At 43.8% G+C, this 27,440-nt stretch overlaps 1 protein-coding gene across 5 annotated transcripts in view; it reads right to left on the bottom strand.

The window, feature by feature from the left end:
• LOC126517962 (cholecystokinin receptor type A-like) overlaps positions 1-27,440 on the bottom strand; it is a 147,592-nt gene that overhangs the window by 11,160 nt on the left and 108,992 nt on the right. For 2 of the 5 annotated variants that reach the window (XM_055064356.1, XM_055064354.2), the window contains exons 2-3: positions 19,038-19,135; positions 594-2,022 (exon numbers count right to left, since the gene is read on the bottom strand). In XM_055064356.1, the coding sequence (XP_054920331.1) occupies positions 594-1,126 (533 nt within the window). In that variant the 5' untranslated portion in view covers positions 1,127-2,022; positions 19,038-19,135. Of the gene's footprint in view, positions 1-593; positions 2,023-9,199; positions 9,391-12,697; positions 13,171-19,037; positions 19,136-27,440 lie in introns of those variants that run through there. The other 3 variants (XM_055064355.2, XM_055064357.2, XM_050167790.3) reach the window with 3 other exon arrangements.

Below are 27,440 nucleotides of genomic sequence, written 5' to 3'. Positions count from 1 at the left end.
CCGCAATTACCTGAGCTTGTTGCACCGTTCGATATTTTTTCAACATGCGCCAATCAGCCCACTTCAGCGCACTCAAACACTCGCGAAAAGACGTCGGCCCTACATTGCTCTTTGGCGAAACTTCGTCACAACAGTGGCTTGTATGACGCACACTCGATCACAAGTGGTGCCTTTCCGGATGAAAATGCTTCTCGCACTCTTGATCGTTCGAAGAGTCAAAAGGAAAGCTCCCCATCTCTTGCCGCCACATAACCCTTTTCTACTTCTCGCGTAGCGGGCTACGCCAGGAACGACACCATTTTGCTCTTCCTTCCGCAGTCGGAGATAGTGTTGTACAAATCAGCTATTCGGAATTTTTGGGGGAGCTCCCGAGAAGCATTTCAGATTCTCCGCACAAGGGGGGGGGGGGCGAATATGCAGAAGGTGCTGTGTGATGCTGTGTGATGCTGTGTGATCATGGTGTGTGATGTGCGTGGTCGATACATAACGTGCCGAGAGGGCTAGAGCGCACGATCAAGGTCCTTTCTCTATCTTTTCGTACATAAACGTTACATAGCTTGTTTTGTGGAGGAGGTACCAACACGTTCGCCTACCTTTCGAGCGTGACAGCGACCATGTTGAGCACCGAAGCGAAGGCGGACACCGTCTCGGCGTAGGCGGCCAGTTTGCACACCGTGCCGCTGGCGTCCCACCGGACCACCAAGTATTGAGCCACATCCAGCGGTGCGCATATTGTGAGGAGGAGCAAGTCGGACACAGCCAGGCTGACGAGGAACACGCTGGTGACGTTCCTCGAGGACTTGTCGCCCGCCATCACGGAGATCACCACCAAGTTACCGCTCACACCGATGGCGAACGTCACCAAGTACGTCACCACGATGAAAAAGAAGTACTCGTTCATCACCCACGGCTCCAGCATTTCTTCGGGATAGTCGAAGTAGACGTGGCCCGGGGGTAACTGCAGGGAGGTTTGATTCCACGACGGCTCCCCATCGGGCGATGGCGTGCGCCAACTGGTGTTGGCATCCAATCCCTCGCAGTCGGTGACTATTGTAGTGTCGTTGAGAGTGAAGCAGTCTTGGGTGATAGGGGCCTCCATGGTAGACGGTGGCCACGGAACGAACATTCGAGTTTCTTTCTTCTGCGGTGCGTATCACTCGAGTGATAGACTGAAGGCTAGCTGGTAAGCTTGCCTGCCATACTCTTCTTGGGAATGAACATGTGAGTCGACTGAAGTTGGACGCTTTCTGAAGAACTTATATTCTCATTTGGCTGCACAATACCCTTTTGCAGCACTCAGAAGAGTATAATTAACAGATGGCGGTATCTTCAGGGAATAATTCCGATAGCACGATGACAGAACACGATATGTGTGCGTTTGCATCTGTTGTTACCTGATAACGAGATACAGCTAGTCACGCGTCAACACCTATTACTGGTACAGTCTGCGGGTCACTTGTGCGCTTCTGCTTTGCAAGGTTTCCGAAGATTGCAGCAAGTACTTATGGCTAGTTCCTCTCTTTATAGACATGTAGGAATTCAGGACTAATGGCGATACCATGTTTGGCTTTCAGGTCCTTAATACCCATCTCGCAGCTTGACTTCTAATGCTGCTCGTTCTCCGAAGTTTATGTCACCTTATTAACCGGCTTCTTGCTCGTGTTGGCTAAATTATTCGAAAACGTATAGCAGAAACTTTGCCATTTAAGAAATTCATTCCTGTACTAACAAGAGCACGTATTAGCGCATGTCAAAATACAGTCATTTTATGAAAATGTATGACAAACTCTGGACTTCAGAACGCAGCCTACACGCCTAATCTCTTCTTGCGTAGTTGCCAGGCGATAGCCAGCGTCAAGGAATCTTTTTTTTAACGTAACGTCTTCACGTTGTTTTCCGGGACGACTTCGCAGAGACAAACTTGCGTCTTGCCTTGAATTTCGTGATGTGTCAAGCAATTAAACTTCGCAGTGAAATAGACAGCACACAAGATCCTGTTCCTACGCTGTTGTTGTCCAGGAGCTGCGAATGCAAAAAAAAAAAAAAAAGTAGTTTGAGAAGTTAGCAATGTTTGGTTCATGCAATCATAATTGTCGTATATCAAAAACAGTTACATTGCATTTTCAAACATCGAATAATATGGGGGTAAGGAGCAGAATCGGGACAGCTATTCCTTCAACACAGATATGATTCAGAAAACAAACATTCTTAAAGCAAAACTTTTTTGCCGAGTTCAAGGCACATTTTCGTACGTATCTGGCCTCTAACGCAGAACGCGTTTAACGGGATTGCGCAATCTAGGAAGGGTGCATCGAAGTTGCAGTTTATTAGTTTTAAAATTTAAAGCATACAGTTTTAGATTACAAGCGAGAACTGTGACACTATAGTGCCTACGGAAGCTGCAAGCAGGGGGATCCAGTCAGCATGAGATACGGGGTTAGTGTATGGATTTTCCTAAAATTAGTTTCTTTGGCTTCAAACGGCCTTATGACTTCACAAATTCATCATTTTCAACAATGAACTTTGTTGTGAATAGTAAAAACATACGCAATAAAATTGTTCGATGGCACGATTCGAAGACAGGATGTCTAGAACACAAGACTAAAATTGAAGCCGTTATGCCGCGTACGCTTTTATTATTTTTTTTATTTCCAGCTTCAGTACAAGCCTGAATAGGTGCTTGTGATCACAGGTCACACGTGCTTCTTACAGAACACCCTTCCTCGCGGGCAAGCTAGTGCGTTGTCACGCTTGGCGTGTTTTGATGCGCAGTGGCGCTAGAAAAAGCCGACGCACCTGAAAGCCACGAGTGCAGCACGACACTTTGTGTGCATATATATATATATATATATATATATATATATATATATATATATATATATATATATATATATATATCACCACCAGGAAGGAGTTGCTTCGTGCACGAAACCGCATCTTGAAATCGGCTGCTTACGCGGCAGCAGCTCCTTCCTGCTGCTGCCGGCAGGCGGCGACACAAGTCTGTGCCAGGGCCGGCTTTTCAGACGCCATTTTTCCCATAGCCGAAAACAGTTTCTCATTGTTGTCTTAAAAAACAGGCGACTAATCATGCCAAGTATTACACTAAACGAAGTCGACAAGAAAACGCAACCGTTCTGCAAAATTTGAGGGAGAACAGCGCAGCGGCGAGCGCAAAATCTTGTTTTGAACACCCGAAGCCAACTATTCCGGACCCTGTACACACACGCGTTTTATGAGCCGGTCACACCGAGAACGCGCACCGTTACGAACATGTCAGCTGGAGTTGAGTGTGAGTGTTGTTTTTCAACTCCTGAAAATGTATTTGAGGAGGTGCTACGAAATGCTCCATGCCGTGTTAACGGCAAAGACCATACGTTTTCATTGAAGCAAATGTGCGCACCTATTTGTGTCATTTTTGTGCGATGCTCTTTTTTATGTAGCACCTAAGAACGCGCATATTGTTAAGCAAACATTTCCGCAACCTCAGCAATATCGCAAACATCATACTGATTTGCGACAACCTGAGTGATCGAGCGACATTGCTGCTTTAAGGCGTGACTATGCTAGCTGGGTTGACTTTTGATCTGAACACGATGGTATGTGTGCATCATAGCACTCAAGCTCAGCTGGTGCCGAAGTCCTTCACGAATCACAGAAGCAGGAAAGGACCGTGAGAAGTGCCGGGACATTTTCTGTGGCACGCGTACCAAAGGCAATGGAAGTCGTAGCTAAAGAATCAGTGAGGCCATGGCGTACTGATATTTGACGATTTGTGAAACATGCTACTGTATGAAAATTCAAACGGGAAACTAGAAGTAGGCACATAAACTAAAAACGCTGTTTCACCAATGCCCTTATCACCTAGTTCATTTCATAGGACCAAGCATTTAACGATCCAGCGGTTTTTCGGTCAGATCGAGCCTTAGTCAATATATAGGGTGTTGGGAAATGTTCATTTCACTTATTCATGCTTTTCTACATTAGACTAATTTTCACCGGGCATCGTTCTGCCTCTTGCCAAACTAAGTGCTACACCATTCAACTCAGTTTCGGACAATGTGATAACGAAGAAGGTGGTTTCTGATTACTAAACTCTTGATCCGCCTTCTCATGGTGAGCTATTTCGAAGCAGCCTGCAGAGACCAACCACTATCTTCCAGGAGTAGTGCCAATAATTTTGCTATGTGTGTTCCGTGTACATTGTATTCTTTTCTCCTCCCATATGCACACATTATGCCCTATAGACCCATGCTTCCTATGTTGTTAGATACCATACCGTAACTCATCTAAATAGGTAAGGGCAATGTAGAACTGGCACGCATTCACAAAACGCACGGTCACCGCTGAAGCCGAGCTTCCATGCAGTAACCATGGCGACCACTGCACTCCTAGAAACTATGTCCATCATTCGTTTCGCGCCGAAGAAGCAAGCGCCCCTCGGTATGCCAGAGGACACGCCAAGGACGTCTGACCTATCAGTTTCTTTGGCCCTTCTTTTTGGTAATATGCCGCCAAATCACAGACACATTCCTTTCTCAAATTAGTATCATCAGCGCAGCGTGCCATGTCAGTGAGTAGCGATAACATCGAATCGTCGCTGAATGAGGCTATCTACGTTTTCGGCGATTCCAGCAGCCTTTGTTACTTGCAAGAAAACGCAGTAGACGCCTATCGTGTCCAACAATGACGGCTATGCGTGTTTGCAGCAGTCCGACAATCAATGCGGCATGCGGTAAAGCAAGGCGCGGGAAGGAATAGCGTGTGTCGCGGACATGTATAGTTCTCGTGTCAATGTCTCCACTGACAGCGTTTTCTTTTCATTCTTGAGGCACGGCTGAAACACGTCAGCGATAATACTTGCCGACGGGCCATGAAAGGCGAGCGCCTTAACATTCCCCTGCTTTCAAGCGTTCTTGAGAACTTACTGCTCCGGGAAGGAACAGCATAATGAGAAACGTGAAACAGATAAAACAAAAGCATTTACACGGATTTCCTCTGCCATTCTCAGTGGTTCTGTAATCGTGTTTCATCCTCGTCCTGGACGCAGTTCTGCCGCCTTCTTGATGAAACAAGGCGCCTGCCTTTCACCGACTTTCGGACGAAACATTTGCATACGCACGAGAAACTGGATCCGCGGGCAGGGCTTAACCATAAGCGGGACCTTTCGGCAGAGCGCTAAGAGCTTACTGTATTTTTTTTCTTATGTGGTGTTAATCGCAGTCGGTCTTTGGGGCTTCTCCGTTTTCTCGTGCGAAGCGTGCGTTCAGTTTACTCCAAGTCTCTGTGCGAGTCAGCTTTCCGCCTGTTCGCTGGAAAACAGAGAGGAGATGGCCACCTCATCTGAACCTTAATCCAGCACGGCTAATCCTAGTCTGATGGCAAAGGGCACGTTTGACTTATTTTGTTTTCCTATTTTTTTTTTTTTATCGTTCTCTCTTCAGGTCATCCAGTCATCGCGCTGCCTCGTTTCCACTTACATAAAAGCAAACGATGGAAGTTGTGCACTTTTCGTTTTCTCGTTTACAATCTCGCCAAGTGGTCTTATTTGTTCAGGCTTTATCAGAAGGTGAAGGAAAGAGACTCCAGAGCTGAGCCCAAGGCTTGAGCTGGAGCTACAGGCATGAAAGTGCCAAGGCTTGCGAAAGGTCTCATCCAAAAAGAGAAAAGATTGCCGCGGCGCTATCGAAGCAGGCCAGGCGGCATCTCCTGTTCTGAAAGTCTCTCCAGGCTGCCGCTTGCAGTAATCCGCTCAGTCATACGCAAGTAGCCCCCTTGTGAACGCGGGATAAATGGCTCTAGAAAAAAGAAAAAAAAAAAACGTAAGCTGCACTCTCTCCAGCGGCTTCGCACGTTGTCGTTTTTCTCTCTTTTTTTTTTTTTTTACGTGGTTAACAGTGTGTGTCGTCAGAGATATACGTTATGATCCCTTTTCGAACACACGCTAGGTGAATAAGGAAGTGCTTCATTTATTTGCGGCTCTACCACACGAAAAGCAGCCCTTACGTAGACAGAAAGATGGCGCAAGCCTAACGTGCAATTTCAAAACTAAATGCACCATGCATGACGGTTGAAATAAAAACCAGGCGTTATAATTTCAACTTAACACGAAATTTACAAACGACGCCTGCGCCGGGTAGCCCACTCATACTGCCCGAGCTAGACTGCTAGTTGAGGCGAACAATCAATTGCATGAAAGGTTGCAGTAAATATTCACATTTTAGTGATTTTGCAGTTCATAAATTTAACTAGCTCCGTTCGGAGATAAGTTGCAGTGATGCATTGAAGCCGATGTGACATACTGTAAGGTTGTATGGAAAGTGTGTCTTGACGTGTTTGAGAACATGGCAATTTTTGGAAAAAAAAAATATTTACAAATCTATTGGTCATTCTTTCTTTTTTTCCTCAACTCCATCGCGGCACAAGAAGTGCATCAGTGTCCCCTATCTGCACCTTTTTCTTCCCGCCTGTTCTTCTTTTCTTTTCTTTTTCTTTCGAAGGGAAAGGGCGGTAAGTGGTGTCCTCGCTTCAGCTATGCTTTTTTTAGACTACCCCTCATGGAGTTACTTTAAACATCTATATTTCAACCTCATGCTTAACACAAAACATGCAACGTGCTTCTGAGCGTCAACTATCTCCAAGGCGGCAGCCCGGACATCGTTGCGCCCACCGAGTACCTGAGTACCGGACCACCTGAGGCGGCCCCACCTGAAGAAGCAGGGCTGCGGGGCCACCTCGCAAATGCGCAAGTGGCGCCTGAAGGTGGCGATGTTTTGGTGACGCTCCCAAGCGAACTTCGAAAACGCGTCACTAATCTGGTAACTGTGATGGAGAGAGTTCTTTCAGTGTTTGCTGTGCACTTCAGAAGACGCGAAGAAGCGCACATAGCCGTCAGATAAGGGACCACTTGTTTCCATAAATAGAAGATACAAGCCGTAAGCATGACGAAGATAAAGGGAGACCTAAACATTTCCTCAAATAGAAAAGTAAATATGCTTTGCTGTGATTAACTGCTCGCCGTCAGAGGAGTGGTCGCATCAGTGCGACGAAAAAAAAAAAAAAAGAAAGCGGAGAGAAGTGATGACAGAGCGCGGAGGCATAAACACATTAAAGGTTTCTCAAATTTAGCGAAATGATAAAACTGGCACTTCAGATTGCCGCTTTAGCAAAGTAAATTGTTTTTTTTTTTACGAGTCTGCCCTAGTTGTTAATTTATTAAAGTATAATATAGTAGCCCGCACTGTTAAAGCAGTTCTTGACCTGAAATGGCAGCTGAGTGGCTATGCCGTTTTGCTGCTAAGCTCGAAGTCGACGTTTTGATTTTGGCTCCGGCGTTCGCATTTAGATTGGGGGTGGGGGGGGGGGATGTAAAAATGCTCTTGTACTGAGATTTAGGTGCCCATTAGAGAAACCCAAGTCGTCAAAATTAAACTACAGCACTTCACTATGACATCTCTCGTGGCCCGAGCGTTTTGCTTTGGGATGTGAAAATGAATGAATGAATGAATGAATGAATGAATGAATGAATGAATGGAACAGTTTGTACCCCGTGATGTTTCGTAAGAACATAAATTCGCAGTAAAGATGAAGTGCATATGATCAGCGACGGCTTTAACCAAAATTAAAGGGCCCTCGCTAGCGCGTAGGTTTCGAGATTATGACAACAGGGCCTTGTGGTCCTGTTGCCACCAACATTATTTAGTATAAACTGTACAGCCCTCCACATACGCATTAGCTCGATAAATCACGACTGAAAAACAGAGGTGCTGTCATTGTAAAACCCCTGACGAGATTGGAACTATGTTTACTGCATTTGTAAGCCCAATATTTGCTGCAGTTAAAACCTATTCAATTACGTAAGCGAACCGTGTTTATTTATTTCGCTAAAGTCGATGGAATTGCAATGTCAAGTTTGCAACTTCTGCACGTTTGAAGAAGTATTTCGATTGTTTAACATGGCGGGTGTCTACTCCTTTGAAGAAAACAAAATAGCATAAAATTTAGCATTTTGTTCATCTTTTTGTTTGTTGGCAATTGTGGGGTTGTAGACCACAAGTGACGAATTTGTTTTCGAGCAATATAGGAATAAATAAATTCAACTTGCTTAAAACGGATATAGCTATGTTCGCTATATTCAATTTCAGCATGGGTTTATATATGACTCAATTCCTGTACCTTTATTTTTCCTTTCTTTAGCTATTTGTGTGCTGTTATCAAATTTAGTTCCAGGAGTCACTACATAAGAATGATTTCTTAACATGCAGGAGATTTCGCGGTTGTTGAATGAGCATTTGCTTCCCAGGACTGTTCAAACAATTTGTACGCGTTTGAGTGAGAAAAACATACCTGGTCCGCGTCAGAGCACACATTTAAGGTTCAAGGTCCTTGCAGGTTCTGATCTGTTGGCATTTCTAAAATAGTGTAATTTAACATTACATGTATTTCTCGACTTCAATACAAAGTTATTTAGGGCTCCTTTAAGAGACCTGAGGGTCAGTAATGTGTGCCGTAATAGTTCTCGAAGTATTTTAAACATATTCTCCGAACTTTAAGTCAATACGTGGCAAGGTTCGCATCCATTACTAAATATTTGCTCAGTGACAGTAAAATGAGCAACTTCGAAACCATGGACCTTTACGTGGGTCAGTGTTCCAACGTGAAGCCAGTTCGAGGGACGAAAAAAGCACTGGGAAACTGAGCCAAGGATGGCAGTGGTGTGGTGAGAGCGAAAAATAGGCAGGCACGGGAAGGTGTCAGCTGTGTAATATGAGATTTTTGCATGATGCGTTTTATTAACGGGTTTAATTTGATATTGTTGGGACAAGTTCCTGTCCTGGCCGCGGACGTAAAACTGTGGAACCAAGAAATATCGCAAATATGGCAATATCGAGACTGTATGACAAATACCCATAGAAGCAGAGACCATGAAACAAAAAAATTATCGTGTAGGTGGCCACATCTGAGCAATGGTATTGCGCTTCACCCGACTGTAGGGCCACGACAAGCGCCATTTAACTGACACTGAGGACTCAGCTTTATGGCAAAAAACTGCAATCCTATAGTAGGGCACCTGCTTCCCTCTCTTTTCTTACGCTACTCCTTTTACGTCCCCTTTGGCTGCGTTCTAGCAGATATCGTTGCGAAAACGCGGTTCTTCGATTCTGCGCGCTCATCGCACTTTCACGTTGCCTATACTCACTGCGTCCTCTATTTCATAGCGGAAAGTCTCCGGTCCACGTGTTCCGTAATTCACAGACTTGACGAGAGCAGAATCACGTCACGAGATGAAGCGCAGTTCCTCGTTACGCAGCACGTTGCTCTCCTTTGAGTGAGGCGCGAGCTCATTCCCTCGGAGGCCAGCATAGCTCGTGTTCGCCAACACAGCGCGGCCTTCTCAGGCCCGGTGGCAGCGAAATCCAGCGGCGCCTCGCCGTTGAGTAGACGCCGACGTGTGTGTGTACGCCCCCGGGCAGATTAGATTGCGGCGTCGCTCGAGAGGAGGGGTGAGAGCTGTTGAAGTCGTCGGGTATACGGTGCGGAGAGGAGGAGGAGGCACCGGGGCAAACAAGGAAGGCGACACTGGTCGACACAGAAGGGGTGGTCGAAGGCGCTGTAATGTCAGACGCGGGTCGGTGACAAGCGTGACCTATGCATAGGCAAACAACGATCTCGGCGGAAAAAATCTCGCGATTCCGGCCGCCCCCATTTGCGGCATCGAACAGCGTTTCGCAGAAACCCTGCCCTCCGTAATCGCGCGCACCGAGGGACCTCGGTAAAGTTATTCATCCATCCATCCATTTATCCTGCCCCCGGAGTGGATTAGGGAGTATAAACACGCCCAAAACTAATCGCGCATTGAGACAGCCGAGGTTTACGCCGACAGTCAAGGTGACAGCTTCTAGACTCTTCGAGATGAATCTTGATCTTTACGGAAGCCTCGCTTCTTGCCGCAAACCGCCGACGGTGGCCGAATAGTCGCAATGGGCCGTACATTTTCCGGAAGACACCAGCGTGACACATGAAGTGTTTTACTATGGACGCAGAACATTTGTGTTATCGATTTTTTTAAAATTTAAGGAGGGGGGGGGGGGGGAAGCAACATGCCTTCCTGCGTGACTCTATCAATATAGCCATTTTTCTTCAGTGTTGGTTCTTAGGTAGATGACAGCCCGTGCTAGAGTTTATATATGCCACGTTGCTTTCTGACGCCACCTTCTAGGTGTGTCACTGCCAAGAAGCATATAATGGCATATTCACCGTGCAGTGCAAGTTTTAATGTCTTATTAAACCGAGTAATCACATTTTTTCCATAATGTGACGGCGTGTGTAGCGCACGAAGGCAAATATGCTTGTCATTGACCTTAATACTTGCCATGTCAATGTTAGCTGCTGTCCGGAGACTATAGCGTTGAAAAAGTGAATTTTTCTGTTATAGGACTGCATCGGCAATGGTTCGGATATTTTAGCTTTGCCAAATAATTAAGATAGGTAAAGATGCGCATCAGAATATAAGCGGAGTCGGCTTGTATTGGATTTTACTGCTAGAGTCTCCATATAGCAAATTACTCGTCTTTTTAAACGAGCTGGCATTTAGCGCATGGAATGTTGCCTCGTCATCGCTGCCATAAAACGTTAGGACTGGCCCCACATCAACGGGATTACCGCTACTGCTTTCGCACCACCAGTAATGTTTGGCGCAACACACCGCCTGCAAAATATTTTAGGTAGCTGCGGGAATAAAGACGCCTTTAATAAATCTGTTGGAGTATGCTGGGTCATGGAATTCAACTGTCTACTTGTCTACAAATACATCCGGATACACTAGCAACAATACGCGTCCTTACACCTTTTAATCTCACTCTTAAGCCATGAGCGCTCGTAGAAAGGCTTGTAGACACTATTTTTTAGGTTGCATTAAGATGTAAAATCTGTACTAATGAGAACGCTATTTGGTTACATAAAGAGCAGAAGCGTACGCATTTGAGCTCCCTCTTAAGGGCTATGCGTCTTTTACTTCCTAGTCAACACAAGATGGTTCACGAGGTTCATCCTGAAATGTTATTTTACATAGCGCACTGTGTATCTTATGCTGCAATTTAGTGTAGTGGCTTATTATTTTATTGATTCCCAAGGCTGTTTACATGCAAGAAGCCACGCTTTCCATGGCGGTGGCCTAGTGTGTATAGCGTTGCGCGATTAAACACGATATCTCATATTTCATTCCTGACCATGGCGTCCGCATTTTCATGGGGGCGACCTGAAAAACGTTTCGGTACCGAGTATTCCGTGCACGTAAAAGAACAAAGCATCATGGAGTAAAAATTGGACGGCCACCGCTCATTATAGCATTGTGGTTTTGGCATGTAAGATCCAAGAATTTAATTTTATTTTTTTAGGACGCAATGTTGACATACAATGTTAGAATTCTGAAGAGTCTGAAAGGTGATGATTGGATACTTGGCCATTTCGCACACTTGAACGTTTGATAATAGTTGGAGGGCGATTCAATTTCTAGTTGACGCTGATGATAGGCAATGACTTCCACAGCGACTTTGGGGTGAGAATGGGCTCTATGAACGACATATTTGTTCGGAGAGGCCCACAGGGCCTCAAAACGAGAGCCTGTGCCTCTTCGGGTAAATATGCAGTGCCTCAACGACAGCGTCTCAAAACACTGTAGCTCTGGTGAGTTAAGAATGCGAGAACGATCGCCTTATCACCGGTACCATTGGTATGAGGATCGTGCGGGGGTAGTTACTGTGGCAGCACATCTACAATGCTGCCGGTGCGACCGGTAACGCATGGTGGTAGCACCGACCATACGGTTGAACCACCGAACCACTGGTTTAGTGTAGGTTTGGTTGAACCACTGCGGCGCAGACAGAGTGCCCAAAACCACGGGAACGGCTTTATCTTATCTGCAGTATAATCCCGCAAAAGACGATAAAAACGCGCGAAGTCGATAGGGAATCGGGGAAGGGTTACTGGCCAAGTAAATGTGTTCGTGTTCGAAAATACATTTACCGACAGTCATTCCGACTCGTATTTTTTTGAGTCCACGTAGTTTTTAAAGCGAAGCTTTAATGGCATTTCCCTTCTATTTTAGTGCTCGTTTTTAAATATTTAAAACCGCTTCCGTTTCGCTGTGAGCACGCTCTGTACTGACCACATATCGTAGACCCTTTCCGCATCCTTAACACTCGGAATTATCTGATGAGCCCAGGTCTATTGTGGCGTTTGGCTAAGAGTTGTTCGCTACCTGGGTTCTTAGTTCACTCAGGTAATTTATGACGCATGCGCATAATATAGCTAGCGAATATTTTGCGTGGAAATCGTCAGCGGCAGCGTTTTTCGGAAATAGCAAGATCTGTTTCGCTTTGTGAATAACTGGAAAAACGTCACTCTGAACCATACTGTAGAACAAGTGACGCCGCCCGTGAAGCAAATTCTATGGGGGTGGTGCTTCTGCAGGAGTGTTACACCGCCAAGTAGCACAGCAGCTTGCACTTTGTTTCTGTTTCAGTTTCGGTGTTCTCACCACGCTGTGTACCCCCGTTGCCTAGCTTCACAATCTACAGAGGAGCCCTGGTTGAAGAAATTTTGACAAAATATTTCAATTTTGACAAAACCTTCCAAAACACCGTATCAAGGTGTGGTGTGTTAGTAACGAATAAGTTATCATCAAAAAATTTCTTACTCGTGTATTTACTGTGGGAATTCGGCGATGAACGTGCCTTTCAGCTTGGTTGCGTCATCGTCCGTGCCCTGTTTACTGTACAGAGCAGGCGTGCCGAAAACATGGCGGAGTCCAAGAAAGGAAAAAAAAAAAACAATAAACGGAAGGAATGATATTCCAAAGTGTACAACAGTTTAATATCATGCGCGACTTCCCATAATAGTCATAACTTAACAATAAATGAAGTAGAACTTATTTAAGCTAGAGAAATGCGAAAATTAATAAAGTTAGGAAAACCTCTCGTGGCCGAGTTAGAGAGACGCTGCGTTTCGGTCCGGTAGCTTTCACAGCACTGCAAAAAAAAAAAAAAAATGTCGCCGAGTATACTAACCACCTAGATAGACGCGCTCGACGTCATCAGACGCATTTGAAAGAAACTGGAGAAGACCGTTTCACTCAGCTTTGAATGGAGCGTTCTCGGAAGATCTATAAAGCTGCGGAACAGAAAGGAAAGAAACGAAACGAAATCATGAACACGTCTTAATCTGTAAAGGAAGAGACCTGCGCATTGTACATGCTATTAGTTGTGTTTGAATGCACATTAGCCCAAAATGGAGAAATCTTTGCTAAGGTGAACAAACATCAGGGGTGTGCTTTGCCCGATTTTTTTTTACAGCAAAGTTCTCTTTGCCAACCCTTTCGAATTTTCCTAATCATGGCTGCTAGCTGAGTATGCGCTATTGCTGCTGTCTTGCGGAATAGCTGGAACCCAGGGCAGCACAGGTACCTTTACTGTTTTTACAGGTGTCCAGGCTGCTGGCCTTCCGTTCTACGGAATAACTTAGTAACAACACAAAGGATACCTAAACGTCCTCATTCTAACAAATACCCGCGATCATAAGCGCAATTTCTTTAATACCTAAAGCAGACCATCCTAAAATTTTGATTCGTACGTTCCTCTAACTGACCACAATCGCACATACAGTGCCAATGCCAACTTCCTCTTTGAGATGGCCACCGCATGATGATGAGGATGACGATTTCCATGCTATGGAACGTACTCACAACGGAGGACTTACAGAGAAGCGGGCGTACATTTAATACAAGTAAGTATAAATGAAGAACTACGTACAAGACAGTGTAAGATGTGTCACATTGCATAGCACCGGCGCGCGTGGCATGATGCGCGCTAGCCAGTTTTGTTTACATCTGAGACGCATGAACGAGATGGGCGAAGGTATAACATTTCATTAACCGCTTTACTAACGCTTCGCCTCACAGAAATTCCAATGTGAGCATCGAATCTGCATAATCTTCTTCTTTACAGTAATGGTGTCATACGGACTAATCACTTAAACCTGTACATCCTTCTGCCTTCAAGCATAGACGACTTAGCCGACAGTTAACTTCCGCAAGTGTTATTGACGCTTTGGTGACGTCGCAGTGTAGCATAATACATGTAAATGAGTACGATGTAAACTGTTGAGCCGAAAGCTACTCTGATGTTGTCATTTCAAGTGTACTAGCACTGGCTTCTTTAAAATATCACATTTCTTTTTCTTTCACCTATTATTTTTAATTCGTATTTTAGTAGCACAGCCTTATTTCAGAATATCTTATATGCTACCCGGCGTATGAGTGCCTAATATTATTGGTCAGCGCTACTTGGTGATTCAAGCTGTAACCAATTTAAACGGTGGAATCCTAGTTTTCTTTACCGAATATGGGGCAATCTGTACCATATGGCTTGGCACATGTGCTGTAAATCTGTTTGGCCTAGTTAGTGATTTCCAGCAAAGTTACGTTTCCAGCAATTGTTCATTCTTATTACGTTCGTATCACTTCAATATCGGAAATACTGCACACAGATAGGGAACGCCTCCTTATTCTGCGGTTTCTTCCAGGGTCTCTACATTAATCAGCTTGATCGCGGCAGGCTGCTCTTTCCAAACAAAAGACCCGTGGTGCTATTGTAACCATGCGGCTCCACATGAAGGCACGCTTCCACATCGAGGACAAAACAAAAATGTTATCCGCCCGAAAGCTTCAAGACCAATCAGGGGCGACCTAATTTCTCGTATCTGCCGGCAACAAGAAAAAGCTACCGCCCATTGTTACCACGGCCGCAGCTTCACGCTATCACGGTAATCGAATTGCTCGTGTGAAAGTTACTTTTTTTGCAAACTGAGTCTACTTTCTTTTTTTTTTCGAGCGTTTTTGGGGCAGTTCTTTCCACCCCTTCTTTTATGTTGCGCTGTAGGGGAAAGATCATTAAGTTAATGACTTACCAAAAAATAGTGGGGTCTATTGATTTAGACATTTCGGGGTCAGCTCGGCGTGTACGTTGCAGGAACATGGCGGCTTAGTGAAGCTGGTGTGCTTTGGTTCATTACGAGGCAGCTCTGGGCAGCATGCGGTTCTATTTACTGCGCGGAGGCCACACACTATTTAAACGCGCAACGCATGCGCACAATGTGAAAAAAAAAAAAAACATATTTATTTATTTATTTATTTATTTTAAATACTTTCAAGGCCCGTAGGCGCTACAGAAAGGAGTGGTACATATACATAGAAAAAAGAATGCAGATGAATGAATAAAACATTTGTTAGATGGCATGGAAAACAGCAGTCTTGAACCCCGATGAGTCTACAATAGTAGCGACCGATGCGGGGAGGTGGTTCCAGTCATTGCAGGTGCGAGGTAAAAAAGAGTAATAGAACGCGTTCGTGCGACAAGATGGCACGAAAACTTTATGAAGGTGATCGCTGCGGGATGAAAAGTAGGAAGGACGAGTAAGAAGTTTCGCTTTTAATACCGGGTTGTGGTAAATCTTGTGGAAAAGGCAGAGGCGACTGTATACGCACGACGTACTGAAAGTTCCGGTATATTAAGGGTTTGCTTCATGAGTGTTACGCTAGCATGACGAGAGTAATTAGATAGAATAAAGCGGCACGCGCGGTTCTGAATGGCTTCGAGGGAGAGGGTTAGTGATATTTGAGGGGGATCCCAGATGGCCGAGGCATACTCTAATTTTGATCGAACGAGTGTTTTGTAAAGCGTCAGTTTTAAAGATGCAGGAACGGCGTAAAAGTTTCTGCGTAGGTAGCCTAGCGTGCGATTAGCGTTAGAAGTTGTAAATTCAACATGCTTGTGCCATGATAGATCGTGAGTGATGTAAAGGCCGAGATACTTGTAAAAATTAACTTGACTGAGAGGAGCGCTATTCAGAAAATACATGCGCGTGTCAGTATTGTTAGAGCGGCGTGGTATGCGCATATATTTACATTTATTTACGTTTAGTTTCATGTTCCACGCATTGCACCATTTAGATAAATTGTTAAGGTCTTCTTGTAGTTTAGTGGAATCGGCGGGGTCACTAATCCTATGATATATTACGCAGTCATCAGCAAATAGGTTAATTGAAGACGATTTCACGCAATCAGGGAGATCGTTAATATAAATTAGAAAGAGCAGAGGCCCGAGGACGGATCCCTGCGGGACCCCTGATGTAACTGATGAAAAAGCAGAGGAAGCGTTATTGGCAGTTACGTACTGAGTTCGATTGGAAAGGAAGTCCTTAATCCAGGCTAATACTAATATTGCAGATTACGTTAAAAAATATAGCACTTATCGTGTTTCCTTCTCGCTTTGTTTCTTTTTTGCTTTTGTTATCTAAATATATTTCTTCATGTACATGCCTTATAGCTAATACTTGCTGTATTTCTATATCTAGGCTTGCGATACATTTATTCGCAATATGTAAATCTTTATCATCATCGCAACAGAAATGAACTACGTCGACACATTTCTTTAACCTTGAAAGATTCCTTGGTAGTATGGTCTTTCTGGCTTTATTTATATTAGTTGACTGTCAACTTGATTTATTGACCCTACCTCTTATCTTGAGGTCTCATAAACCGTAATCCGAGCATAAAAGAAACAAGCTTTGCATTCAGATGCATTCAGGGACGCCAACTTTTCTGCCAGTTCCGAATAAAGAGAACGCGGCCGTACCTTTAGTGCAAGGCTTCAGGCGATCGATGGAAATACTTATGGGAGAGACCCAAAAATATAATAAGGATCGGCGAATTGCCTCAGAGACGGTGCCTTATGGTTTCTTCCCTAATAAAGGCAATGCGTCAGCGTCTTGAGCATCCCCATAGGGAATCAGAAGAGCGCAGACAATTAGCTTCGGCAAACGGTGAAGGTCTACAGATTGCGTAACGAGCAAAGACGCTGAGGCAATGCTTTCGCAATGCCCCGTTCTCAATGCGAGTGATAAGTGAGGGCATGACGTCACGAGCAAACACGGAGTTTCTGCTTCGGTAAACTGAACTTCTGCTCTCCGAGCGAGTTATCATCACTCACTGACTTAACTGCATCACAGGAGGGTTACTTGCACTTTATGTTACCACTGCAAGAATTCACGTGTGGGTGCTTTAGAACACTACGAATGACCCGCCGTACACAATGCATGCAGTGTCTTTTCATGTGACGTCGGCAATGGAGAGAACATTACCCGTTAAGGGGGCTAATTACTCAAAATGATTTATTGCGAATTTGAGTAAGACCACATTAAGTGATAGGCAGGAGCACGTTCTAGATTACAAATTTGTTTGGTCTGCAAGATCGGTATTATAAATAGCGAATAATATATCTCACAAAAAAAAGACCACTCAATTGTAATCTCTTTTCTTACAAAACGAGAAATAAAAGTATTCTAATGAAAATAGAAATGTAATCAAGAGATCGGGCTCCAGAGAGAGGAAAGCGCTCAACGTTAGTTTCCTCGTGTCAATGCTGGAATATTATGTTCGCCATTTTAGCGTATTAGTAGAGAACTCGAATGTAACATCTTTCATAAAAGAGCACTCAACATCATTCACTAAATACTTTTCTTACGCTCTTCATCTTGTTTCAGGAAGGTTACTGTAAGCGAAACATTCTGGTGAAGAAGTTTCGTTTTCTGAGTGAAATTTACGCGGTACAAAAATAGCTTTCTTCACTTCTTACTTGGAATTATGTGGAAGAAAATTGTGGCAGATCGCTTTACCGATAGAACAAGCGACGCTCAATTGCGCATGCCTCATATAGAGCAAACTTTGTGACTGGGACAATTTTGCGAATACGCTGCGCCTACTCGATGGAATTTAAGTGGAACGATATTAGGAATGGACATAGTCGCTGCAACCGTACACGGTCTCGCTGTCTCTCTAAGAATCCGGTCAGAGAAGCAAGGAAGATCAAAACAACAAAACTTTGCTGTTTCTATCGTTTTATTTGTTTGTTTGTTTGTTTTTGTTTGTTTGTTTGTTTGCTTGCTTTTCTTCTATTGCTGACAATGGTGCATTGAACATTCCTTCCAGGAACCTAGCCAGTGCCCTATACCTGTCCTGTCTGTTAACGTGGATCCCGAAAGGCTTCGTTTTCACCCCTTGCCTCCTACGTGAACATTTACGCCGAGGACGTTTAGATTGCACTCTTCCCTGAGAATCGCGCACGTCAACATGTAGAGCAGCGCCAGCTTGCGCTGGTATGCGGAAGCATCCTCACTGTCTGATTATTTTTTATAGCACCTCTTTTAGGCTTGTGCTGTACTGTACTGTGGTTCCCGCGCCTTGGCGTCCCTAGGAAAGAGGAATGTTTTGCAGTATTGACATTTATTCTCCTTTTTAAGTTGTGCAACTATCATGGGGGTAGTGAAATTTTATTTATTTATTTATTTATTTATTTATTTATTTACTCATTTAAAATGTCCTTAAACGCCTCGTAAGAGACATTGGGTAAGGGGGGGGGGGGGGGCGTTACAGCAGGATTAAAAGAGTATATATATTGGGCATATAACAAAACATAATAGACATACGTTATTAATAGACAGTGCAAATATGTATTCACATCTTGTACAAACATTAAATCAGTGTACAAAAATAACAGAGTCGGTAGTGCACATATTAGAGAAAAAAACGACACAGTTCTTTCAATAAGGAACGTAAAAAATGTAACCATTCCAGTACAAATACTAAATAATACTAAATAAAAATACGAGGATAATAAGTGAAATAATGAGCTCATAAACAAGAGAGCACGATGTCGCGAGAGAATGTCGTGGACATTACGTCACCTATAAAACGAGATATTACCACTTCGAACAACGCATAGCAGAAGTGTCTTCTGCGAACGTTTCAAATATTCGTTCAGGAATGTTAAGAACATAACATAACTGAAATTTCTTCAAGCGTTCTACTTAGGGCTTGTCAAAAGTGGCTGAGGTTTCGTTGCAATTCGATCTCGCGTAAATGGTGGGTACATTGTTTAGGGATTTTCGTACTCATATACTCGACAAGGTCCACAGAAACTCACCTACTTGCAGGGTCTGCGGAGCTTCGGTGTCACCAGCGTACGGTATCTGTATACCGTGTGAGATGGTTCGTCAGGCCCTGCGTATTGGACTCCCAGACCTGCGAAGACATCATCAAGACGAACATAAGGTATGTGTGTGGGGCAATCGTAATCTAATATGTTTTAGATGTAGAAACAAACGCAAACCTCTCTGTTGATAGCAGGTACTGGGGAAAGAAAATCAAAATGCACCGCTACTGTTTTAAATCTCCTTTCATATAGGTTGGAGCAATAGCTGCAAAACTGTTTGCGAATTCTTTCCACTTATTCCAATTTTCCGCTTTCTATCCTCAGAAATCTTCTGGCTCCTATATTTTAAAAGATTAAAATGTACGGAAAGGTAGTTACTGTTCACACAACTAAATGACAAGAGCGGGGGAGGGAGTCATTCTACATAGAATCACCAAGTATTGCGAACGTGGTGTCATATATTTTAGGTCGAAAGAGATTAGAAGGGCTTTTTTACCATCCACACAAACCTTACGTTTCAATTAAGTACAGCTTTCATAACAGTTCTTCCCAACCAAAACATATTGGATTTCGGCAATAACCGGAATGACTTCGGCAACCGTATAATAACCGCGTTTCGCGGTTCACCTCACGTGTAGCACTCGCCTACGTTGGGCTACACGCCAAACACGGGAGATATTATACACGGTTTAGAAAATTTGGTCAGCCGAACAAAGCGACACCTTCACTCTCTTTTTCGCTCCAACGAGAGCGTCATTCACGTCGAAGTGGTGGCATCCAATTTGCCGTGTTGACGGAGCGTCGGGAAAACGCGTCTTTTCGAGCGGTGCCTGCGAGGCCCAGACAAGGTGGTCTAATCGGTCCGCGCGAAGAGATGACAACCGATCGATCACCTCCAAAAGAAGGCAAATCGATGCGGCATCGGCCGCTCACAAAAGAATGCAATTCGCTTAGCAGCTTTTTGCCCTGTGTGCTTACGCGGTACAGTTCGTGTCTTCTTTTATTTTGTGCGTTTACTTTATTTAAAATATAACTCGCAAAAGGGGAGAAAAAAAAAATATCGGATACATATTTTTTTTCTGTTGATTCCTGACACGCGAAAATGTGAAACCTCAAAGGCGACAATTTCCAAGTGCAAGCAAAGAGAGAAAAAGAAACGCCGGGACAATTCAGCCGCAGGGCTATTGACAACATTCCTGTAGCACCCGACGTGCCTAGCATGGACGTGTTCGTTTATAAGGGGCGTATATTCCGGTGCCAAAATTTTTTTTAGATATTTTGTTCGATACTCCGGACTTTCTCATACTTTGGCGAGTGACACGTATGAGCGCAATTTGTATCACTTTGTTGGCGCTACAAGCTTGAGCGTCGTTTGTTGTCATGTAGTGTTTATTACGTTTACTTTGCACTTGGCATTCTTAATATAGTTTCAAGCTTTCTTCACAATAATTTACTTCCTTACTTACTACTACTTTACAATACTTTACAATACAATACTTAGGACTATGCCAGAAATATTACACTTTCCCTCCGTATGTTTAGCTTGGTATTATACCCAGAGTAGGCACGAGATCCGGTAAAACAAGAATTCAATATTGAAAGGAAACAATTTATTCCCCACGTGGTAGTTCAAGCTGGAAAGAAACCACATTGAGGTATAACCTGTCTGATTTGTTTTTATTCCTTACTTACGCATTAGAGTCAATTGTGCACTTATAAACGCTGTGTTCATTGATCCACTTCGTAGGTTTGTACTGCTTCAGGGTGGACGATAACATTCCCATTTATCAAACGCCCACTCCCTTGTGAAGATCCGCATAAGAAATACGCCGAAAACTTCAATAACATATAACGATCACGTAAACCAAGAAAAAAAGGACATCCCTCTTACTGAATTTTCATTATTAGGTATTTATGGTATATTTTGTTGCATTTCTGGAAATCCTAGATTCCTGTTGACTAAAAGAGTATTTTAAGTAGCCAAGTCAGCACTATCCTACTGGCTTCGTCCTTCCACTGTCTGTTCCATAAGTCGTGGCGTCTACGCAATATAAAAGGAATACAGTATCTTCACCGTTTTCTTCTTTCTTACTGTGAAATATTGCTACAGGTAAATTGTGATTTGTGACGTTCGCCTTTGAACTTTAGCTCCCCGTATGAAGATGTATGCCAACGCATTTCAATAAATGACAGAGACACGAGAAGGCCGTATTTCTTCTTGAGCGAGAAAGTGTCACCTTGACCGAGCTGTATATAACCAGAACCCTGCGAATATTTTCAATCCCGAACGCGCTTTTATTTTCTTTTTCATGTGCCTGTCTTCGCTCTGCTATTTTATTGCAGAGGCTAAATTTGTCAGCTCCTACTAGGTGGGGTTTCAACTTTGGTGATGTAGAACTATCGGAAAATTGACTATTGTTATAGGATAGAAAGTTATTTTAAGTCTTCATAGGGTAAAAAGACTCTCGAATGATATCGATAGTATTGGAATAGTTGACTGACATTCATTTTTGACTGCTATCAGTGTGCAAATGTTCGCTAGCATATTATCCTAAGATTCACCGATAACTTGCTTGCGACAATACTCACTTCATAAATTTTGGGATTGGTATTTTGGGAACAATCTGAGCTGCCTATATCCTAAATGTGGCTCCCACATATTCATAACGAACCGTTGTTACAGCAGACTAACTACGTTCCTGATATCTTCAAATCTCAAAAGCCGATGAGAATTTCTTGCAGTACAGCTATGGCGCATTTATAGCGCCTTTATTTCTTCTCCCATTGAACAGTTATACGGGTAACTTAATCGTATGTTATGTAAGCAATGCCATTTTGGTTGAGAAGCATGCGTTCAACTTTCTCTCCCTTTACTCTGCTCCCGCGTTCTGAAATTATCTATCCTGCGGCTGAGCACACGCATTCAGTTGGGGCTGATGTTGCTGGAGTGCAAAATACTTCATTAGTACTTCAAAGAGAGATTTGGGATGGGCGTGTGAGATTTACTCTGACTTTATTATCACGTCTACAGACTAATCAGCTGTTCTATAACATTGACGGTTCAGTTATAGGTCAACTCTCGATAATATTTGTAGTATATTCTCAGTAGTTTTGCATCACCAGCTTAAAAATAAGGACTTCACGACGCAAAATCTATGTGCTTCCGTATATGCAGACTAGTAGTGCTTCTTTAATAAGGTGTTTAGAACAAGCGTGAACCTTAAGAGTGAGCTATAGCTCGGGCCCAACTCCGATACCATGTATTCAAATACACTTAAAGCACAGAAATAATTTTTTGAGATAACAATTAAGAGATAAATTGGAAGTCTAGTGGCTGTCGCAAAGAGAATTTCAATTTAGTGCTTGCATTGCTTTACAAAAATTACCGAAAATTGGTAATAATGAGAAAAAAAAAATAGAAGCACGGAGTTTAAAATCTGTAACTCTTTACCAAGAATAGATTCCGCAGTTATGCAAACTGCATCCGTTACAACATCCAAAGCAGACGAATCTGATACAATCATATATATATATATATATATATATATATATATATATATATATATATATATAGATACCTTAGTAACTTGCGCTTCGCTGATGATATTGCCTTGCTTAGTAACTCAGGCGACCAACTGCAATGCATGCTCACTGACCTGGAGAGGCAGCGCAGAAGGGTGGGACTAAAAATTAATCTGCAGAAAACTAAAGTAATGTTTAACAGTCTCGGAAGGGAACAGCAGTTTACGATAGGTAGCGAGGCACTGGAAGTGGTAAGGGAATGCATCTATATACTTAGGACAGGTAGTGACTGCTGATCCGGATCATGAGAGTGAAATAATCAGAAGAATAAGGATGGACTGGGGTGCGTTTGGCAGGCATTCTGAGATCATGAACAGCAGGTTGCCATTATCCCTCAAGAGAAAAGTTTATAACAGCTGTGTCTTACCAGTACTCACGTACGGGGCAGAAACCTGGAGGCTTACGAAAAGGGTTCTACTTAAATTGAGGACGACGCAACGAGCTATGGAAAGAAGAATGATAGGTGTAACATTAAGGGATAAGAAAAGAGCAGATTGGGTGAGGGAACAAACGCGCGTTAATGACATCTTAGTTGAAATCAAGAAAAAGAAATGGACATGGGCAGGACATGTAATGAGGAGGGAAGATAACCGATGGTCATTAAGGGTTACGGACTGCATTCCGAGGGAAGGGAAGCGTAGCAGGGGGCGACAGAAAGTTAGGTGGGCGGATGAGATTAGGAAGTTTGGAGGGTCAACATGGCCACAATTAGTACATGACCGGGGCAGTTGGAGAAGTATGGGAGAGGCCTTTGCCCTGCAGTGGGCGTAACCAGGCTGATGATGGTAATGATATATATATATATATATATATATATATATATATAAATATTGCGTGAATTTGTTGCAATATCCACGAATGTTTTGAGAAAAGTCTTTTAGTAACCGTATATAATACATCGATGTTGTCCGCGTTGGGTGTACTATTAAATGCAATTAACGCAACTGTGATGCCATACACGATGCGTCTCAAAAAATGTCGCTACCAGCGTTATTGCTGCTGAACACCTGTCTGGTGATTCGGTATTACGTAAAAGCTAATATGTTTACGGACAAGGTAAAACTCCACAGCGGTATTTTCGCCATCGGGGAGACGCTTCTAATTAATGTTCGTGTAGTTAGATGGCAACCCGCTGGCTCTTCGGCAAGCAGAGCAGCGACTCCCGTCAATTACACAAACGACAAGCGAAAACCACTGACAGCGCAGCGTATAAAGAGCATTCATGTTAAGCAGCTAGAGCAACCCCAATAAATTGTTTCAGAATGATAGTGCTATATATTGAGCAAGAAAGACACAGATTTTTCAGATACTAATAGATAACGGTTGGTCGGAGTTAAGAAATTTCCAAAAAAACATTTTTGTCCATACGCGTTTGCTGCTACATTACATTTATATCTTTTCCAAATATCTGCACTTGATCTGCCAATTCATTCCTAGCCATTACTAGTGTGCTTGATATCATCGTACAAAGAACCTGCAGTGTACCTATTAGAAATCTGCATTCCAAGTATTTTTATTATTCATCAAGTTTTTTGTTACTCGCACCTTCTAAAGATGCCGCAACGGAATGTGCTGAAAGCGTCCCAAGAAGAAACACTTGGGGCTGGAGGAAGAAACCGAACTGTACACGGCATACCATCTGCACACAAATTGCACTGCCTCCTGCAGTAAAGCGTCACCTTTGAAGTTGTACCTGGCTTATATAAACGCCATATTTTTTTCCGGGTGCGCTGTCCTTGTGTGTTATACAAATCGGTATGGGTAGCCAAACCGATCCGTTTCTCTCAGTGCTGCGGCAAAAAATGAACAAATAGCCTAATGTTAAAAAAAAAGAGAGGCTTCTCACAAAACAGAAGCATCGCGAGATGATCACAGCTGTTGACATTCTATTGTTTTTCCGTCGCCGAAAGATACAATACAGCTGCGGCGATATTGCCTTTTGCTGCCGCACTGTTCTCAAAGCCGTACACGGAGCAATTTTCGCCGAGATGTCCCCGCTCCGAGGTGTTGCCTCCGTTTTCAAAGACAACGTTGTCTCGGGTGTGGCGGCGATTGAATTCCCTCTGCTGGAGCGCTACACCAACAGTTCGCGACGCATTTGAGGCAGTAGATATATTTTTTTTCAATCTCCGCCGAATTTCGACACCGGGCGCACTTCGCTATGTCGCTTCGATGCCGCGACATCTGTGTTTCTTTATTTCCTAGGCTTGCCTCCACACTTCCCACAACGCACGGGATTGCGTCAGCTCACCCGTGTTTGAAGTAAACCTGAAGCTCGGTTGTAGATCAGCCTCGCTAAAAACAAGTGAGCACTCGAAGAAGTAGACTACGGTTGCGAAAATTCGTTTCTTCAAATGTAGAGAACGCGTACAGAAATCAATATCGATGCTGTGTGGACTTTGCAGTACAAATACTGTTACACTTCTACAGCCCGAATGCTGTTTGTATTCGCGGTACTGTCCATTTACAAAATAGGTTGATGTGCATTAGATTGGGCTATAACATACCCAGGTTACTGCATTTCTCCTTGCTCTACTAAAAATCAAAATGAATAAGAGGTTATACGAGAGATAACAATTCGACAACGTAGACTTCGCTCAGTATTGACGCTTTCGGGCTGACGCCCATGAACAAGTATGGACACAGTGTAGCGTAGTGTACCTTAAAATTTTACGTATTCACTAACAATTATTTGGTTAAGACTTAGGATAAGTGTATTTCAAGTTTTTATAGGATTTTGCTTGCGTAAAATGTGACAGCGGCTTCGGCTGTGTTGAAGTACAAGTCTAAAAAAAATTGTTCCTCACGTCTTTAAGGTAGACGCGAGCGGTTCTGATGTCGAACTAGACCATTAAGGAGAGAGAGAGAGAGAGAGAGAGAGGCAAAGAAAAGACAGGGAGGTTAACCAGAGATTATCTCCGGTTGGCTACTCTGTACTAGGGGAAGGGCAAGGGGATGCGATAAGACCATTAAAGATACATCTGAACAGTATTAGGACAATAGGAAAACATTTTTGTTGGAGCAGCGCCCGAGTTCTACAGCTGTAAAGCAATTAACGTTTAAAACTAGAAAATAAATTGCATGTAGCAACAAAAGAACAGCAGCGCATTAACGCACTGCACTGGAATAATTTAATATGCGCCCACAGGTGTGAGCGCTCATTATAGAGAGGGATATTGCCATTCTGTGACTTTGTCGCGTCATCGTTTACTTTATGTGGCAACTGGCAAGCTATTCAGGGTTTGCTTAGCCACAAAGCTGATCACCTTTCCACACACACAGAAAAAACAAGGAGAACACGAATGCGTGATTAAGCTAATGCGGACGAATGTGATTATAGAAAAGGTAACCACGGTACAGCTACACCCATTAATTATTTAAAGGCACCCTGGAAAAAAACATTATCAAAGTCTACCGAAGCATAACCTCGGTGCCAACGCCAAAAGCTGAAGCGGAAGCTAGTTCCTCGCTTGCCTTCGAGCTATGCGTAAAGTACCATAGCAACACGGTAATCGCAAAAAGCGTTAAAATAAGCCGCTGCAAAAACTATCTTATGCCCTTTTAGCGACTCCAAACACGTTCGGCTTCCCAAACCACTTTCGTCCTTTTTTTTTCGTTTTGGTCTCGGGATTTTCATTTTTTTCTTTAATAATTGTACTCACTGCACTTGCACGACAGTCAGTGTGAAAGCAGCTTTTTCCGGCAGCCCGCTTTTCACGGAACAGATAACATTACTGGGCAATATTTATCTCTCCCTCCGAATGTTTTCCCTCCTTTCCGACCTCAAATTCACAGTAGTGTTCCCCTGCTTTACAATAAATAGATTGCGCAACGTCCCGAGGGCTTTTCACCAGATTTCGTAGCTATACTAGCCCACGTTTGCGCTGTAAGTTACGCCTCGTTGCTTTCGACTAACGTAGACGTCAGTGCGTCAGCCTGATATATGTTGATACGCGCCGTTGCCTCTTGTTCTTTTCTCGCAGTCCTCCTCTCCATACACCCCCGCTCTGTTCTTTTTCTGTGTTTTGAGACCATGTTCGGTTGCTATGGAAACTGAGAGGCGCTACTGTGACAGGTTTCCTATAAACAGTACGGAAGATAAAAAGAAGATGTAAAAGAACTCGCGGAATGGTAAGCGCCTTTCAATTGTCCCCCCGTTTCCGTTCCGTGTGGTCATCCTCCTCCTATTTCGGCTCCCCATAAAGCTTATCTTCGCCAGCCGCCACCGTTGCGGAGGTTACTTTGTTTTTCTTATTTGTGCCACACAAACGGCTGCGGAAAGTACAGCTTTGCAAAATATAAAGGCGCGGATTGCTTTCACCGAAGAGAATAAAAAAAAAAGAAAGCCACGGGGCTTCAGGGTGGCAAGTGTACGGTCAAAATCTCGAGGCTGTTGGGCGCGCTTCCGAGAGGATTGTGCCCTGTTTGGCGGCCGCGTGAATTCCTCGCACGTCCTAACTGCCGCGAAGGTCGGAGGAAGCAAATAAAGCGGTAACGGGGATCATGACCAGAAAACGAAGCGCCGGAATCCTGCGCTTATCGACAGTATACGGGTCACGAGAGAGGAAAGAGAAAGAGACCGCTTTGTATGCTCGGAAACTACAACCCAGAACCTTTTATGCCACTAACACCGTACTGAGGTCCATTACGGCGAAGCCGGATTCCCCGCTGCGAATGCATTCGAAGGAGCCCGCGGAGTATGCCAAAAATGTAGTGTGCTGGAATGGCATGATCTTGTTGAGCGCGAGATACCGTGCCTGGAGAACGTGTGGTGAAATGGGTGTTCGGAGCGTGGATATCTGTGCCATTCGT

Source organism: Dermacentor andersoni, unplaced genomic scaffold (genome assembly GCF_023375885.2).
Source record: "Dermacentor andersoni unplaced genomic scaffold, qqDerAnde1_hic_scaffold ctg00000041.1, whole genome shotgun sequence".
NCBI classification, from domain to species: domain Eukaryota; kingdom Metazoa; phylum Arthropoda; class Arachnida; order Ixodida; family Ixodidae; genus Dermacentor; species Dermacentor andersoni.
Note: the sequence above shows the minus strand (reverse complement) of the source record. Positions and strands in the feature narration are given on the sequence as shown.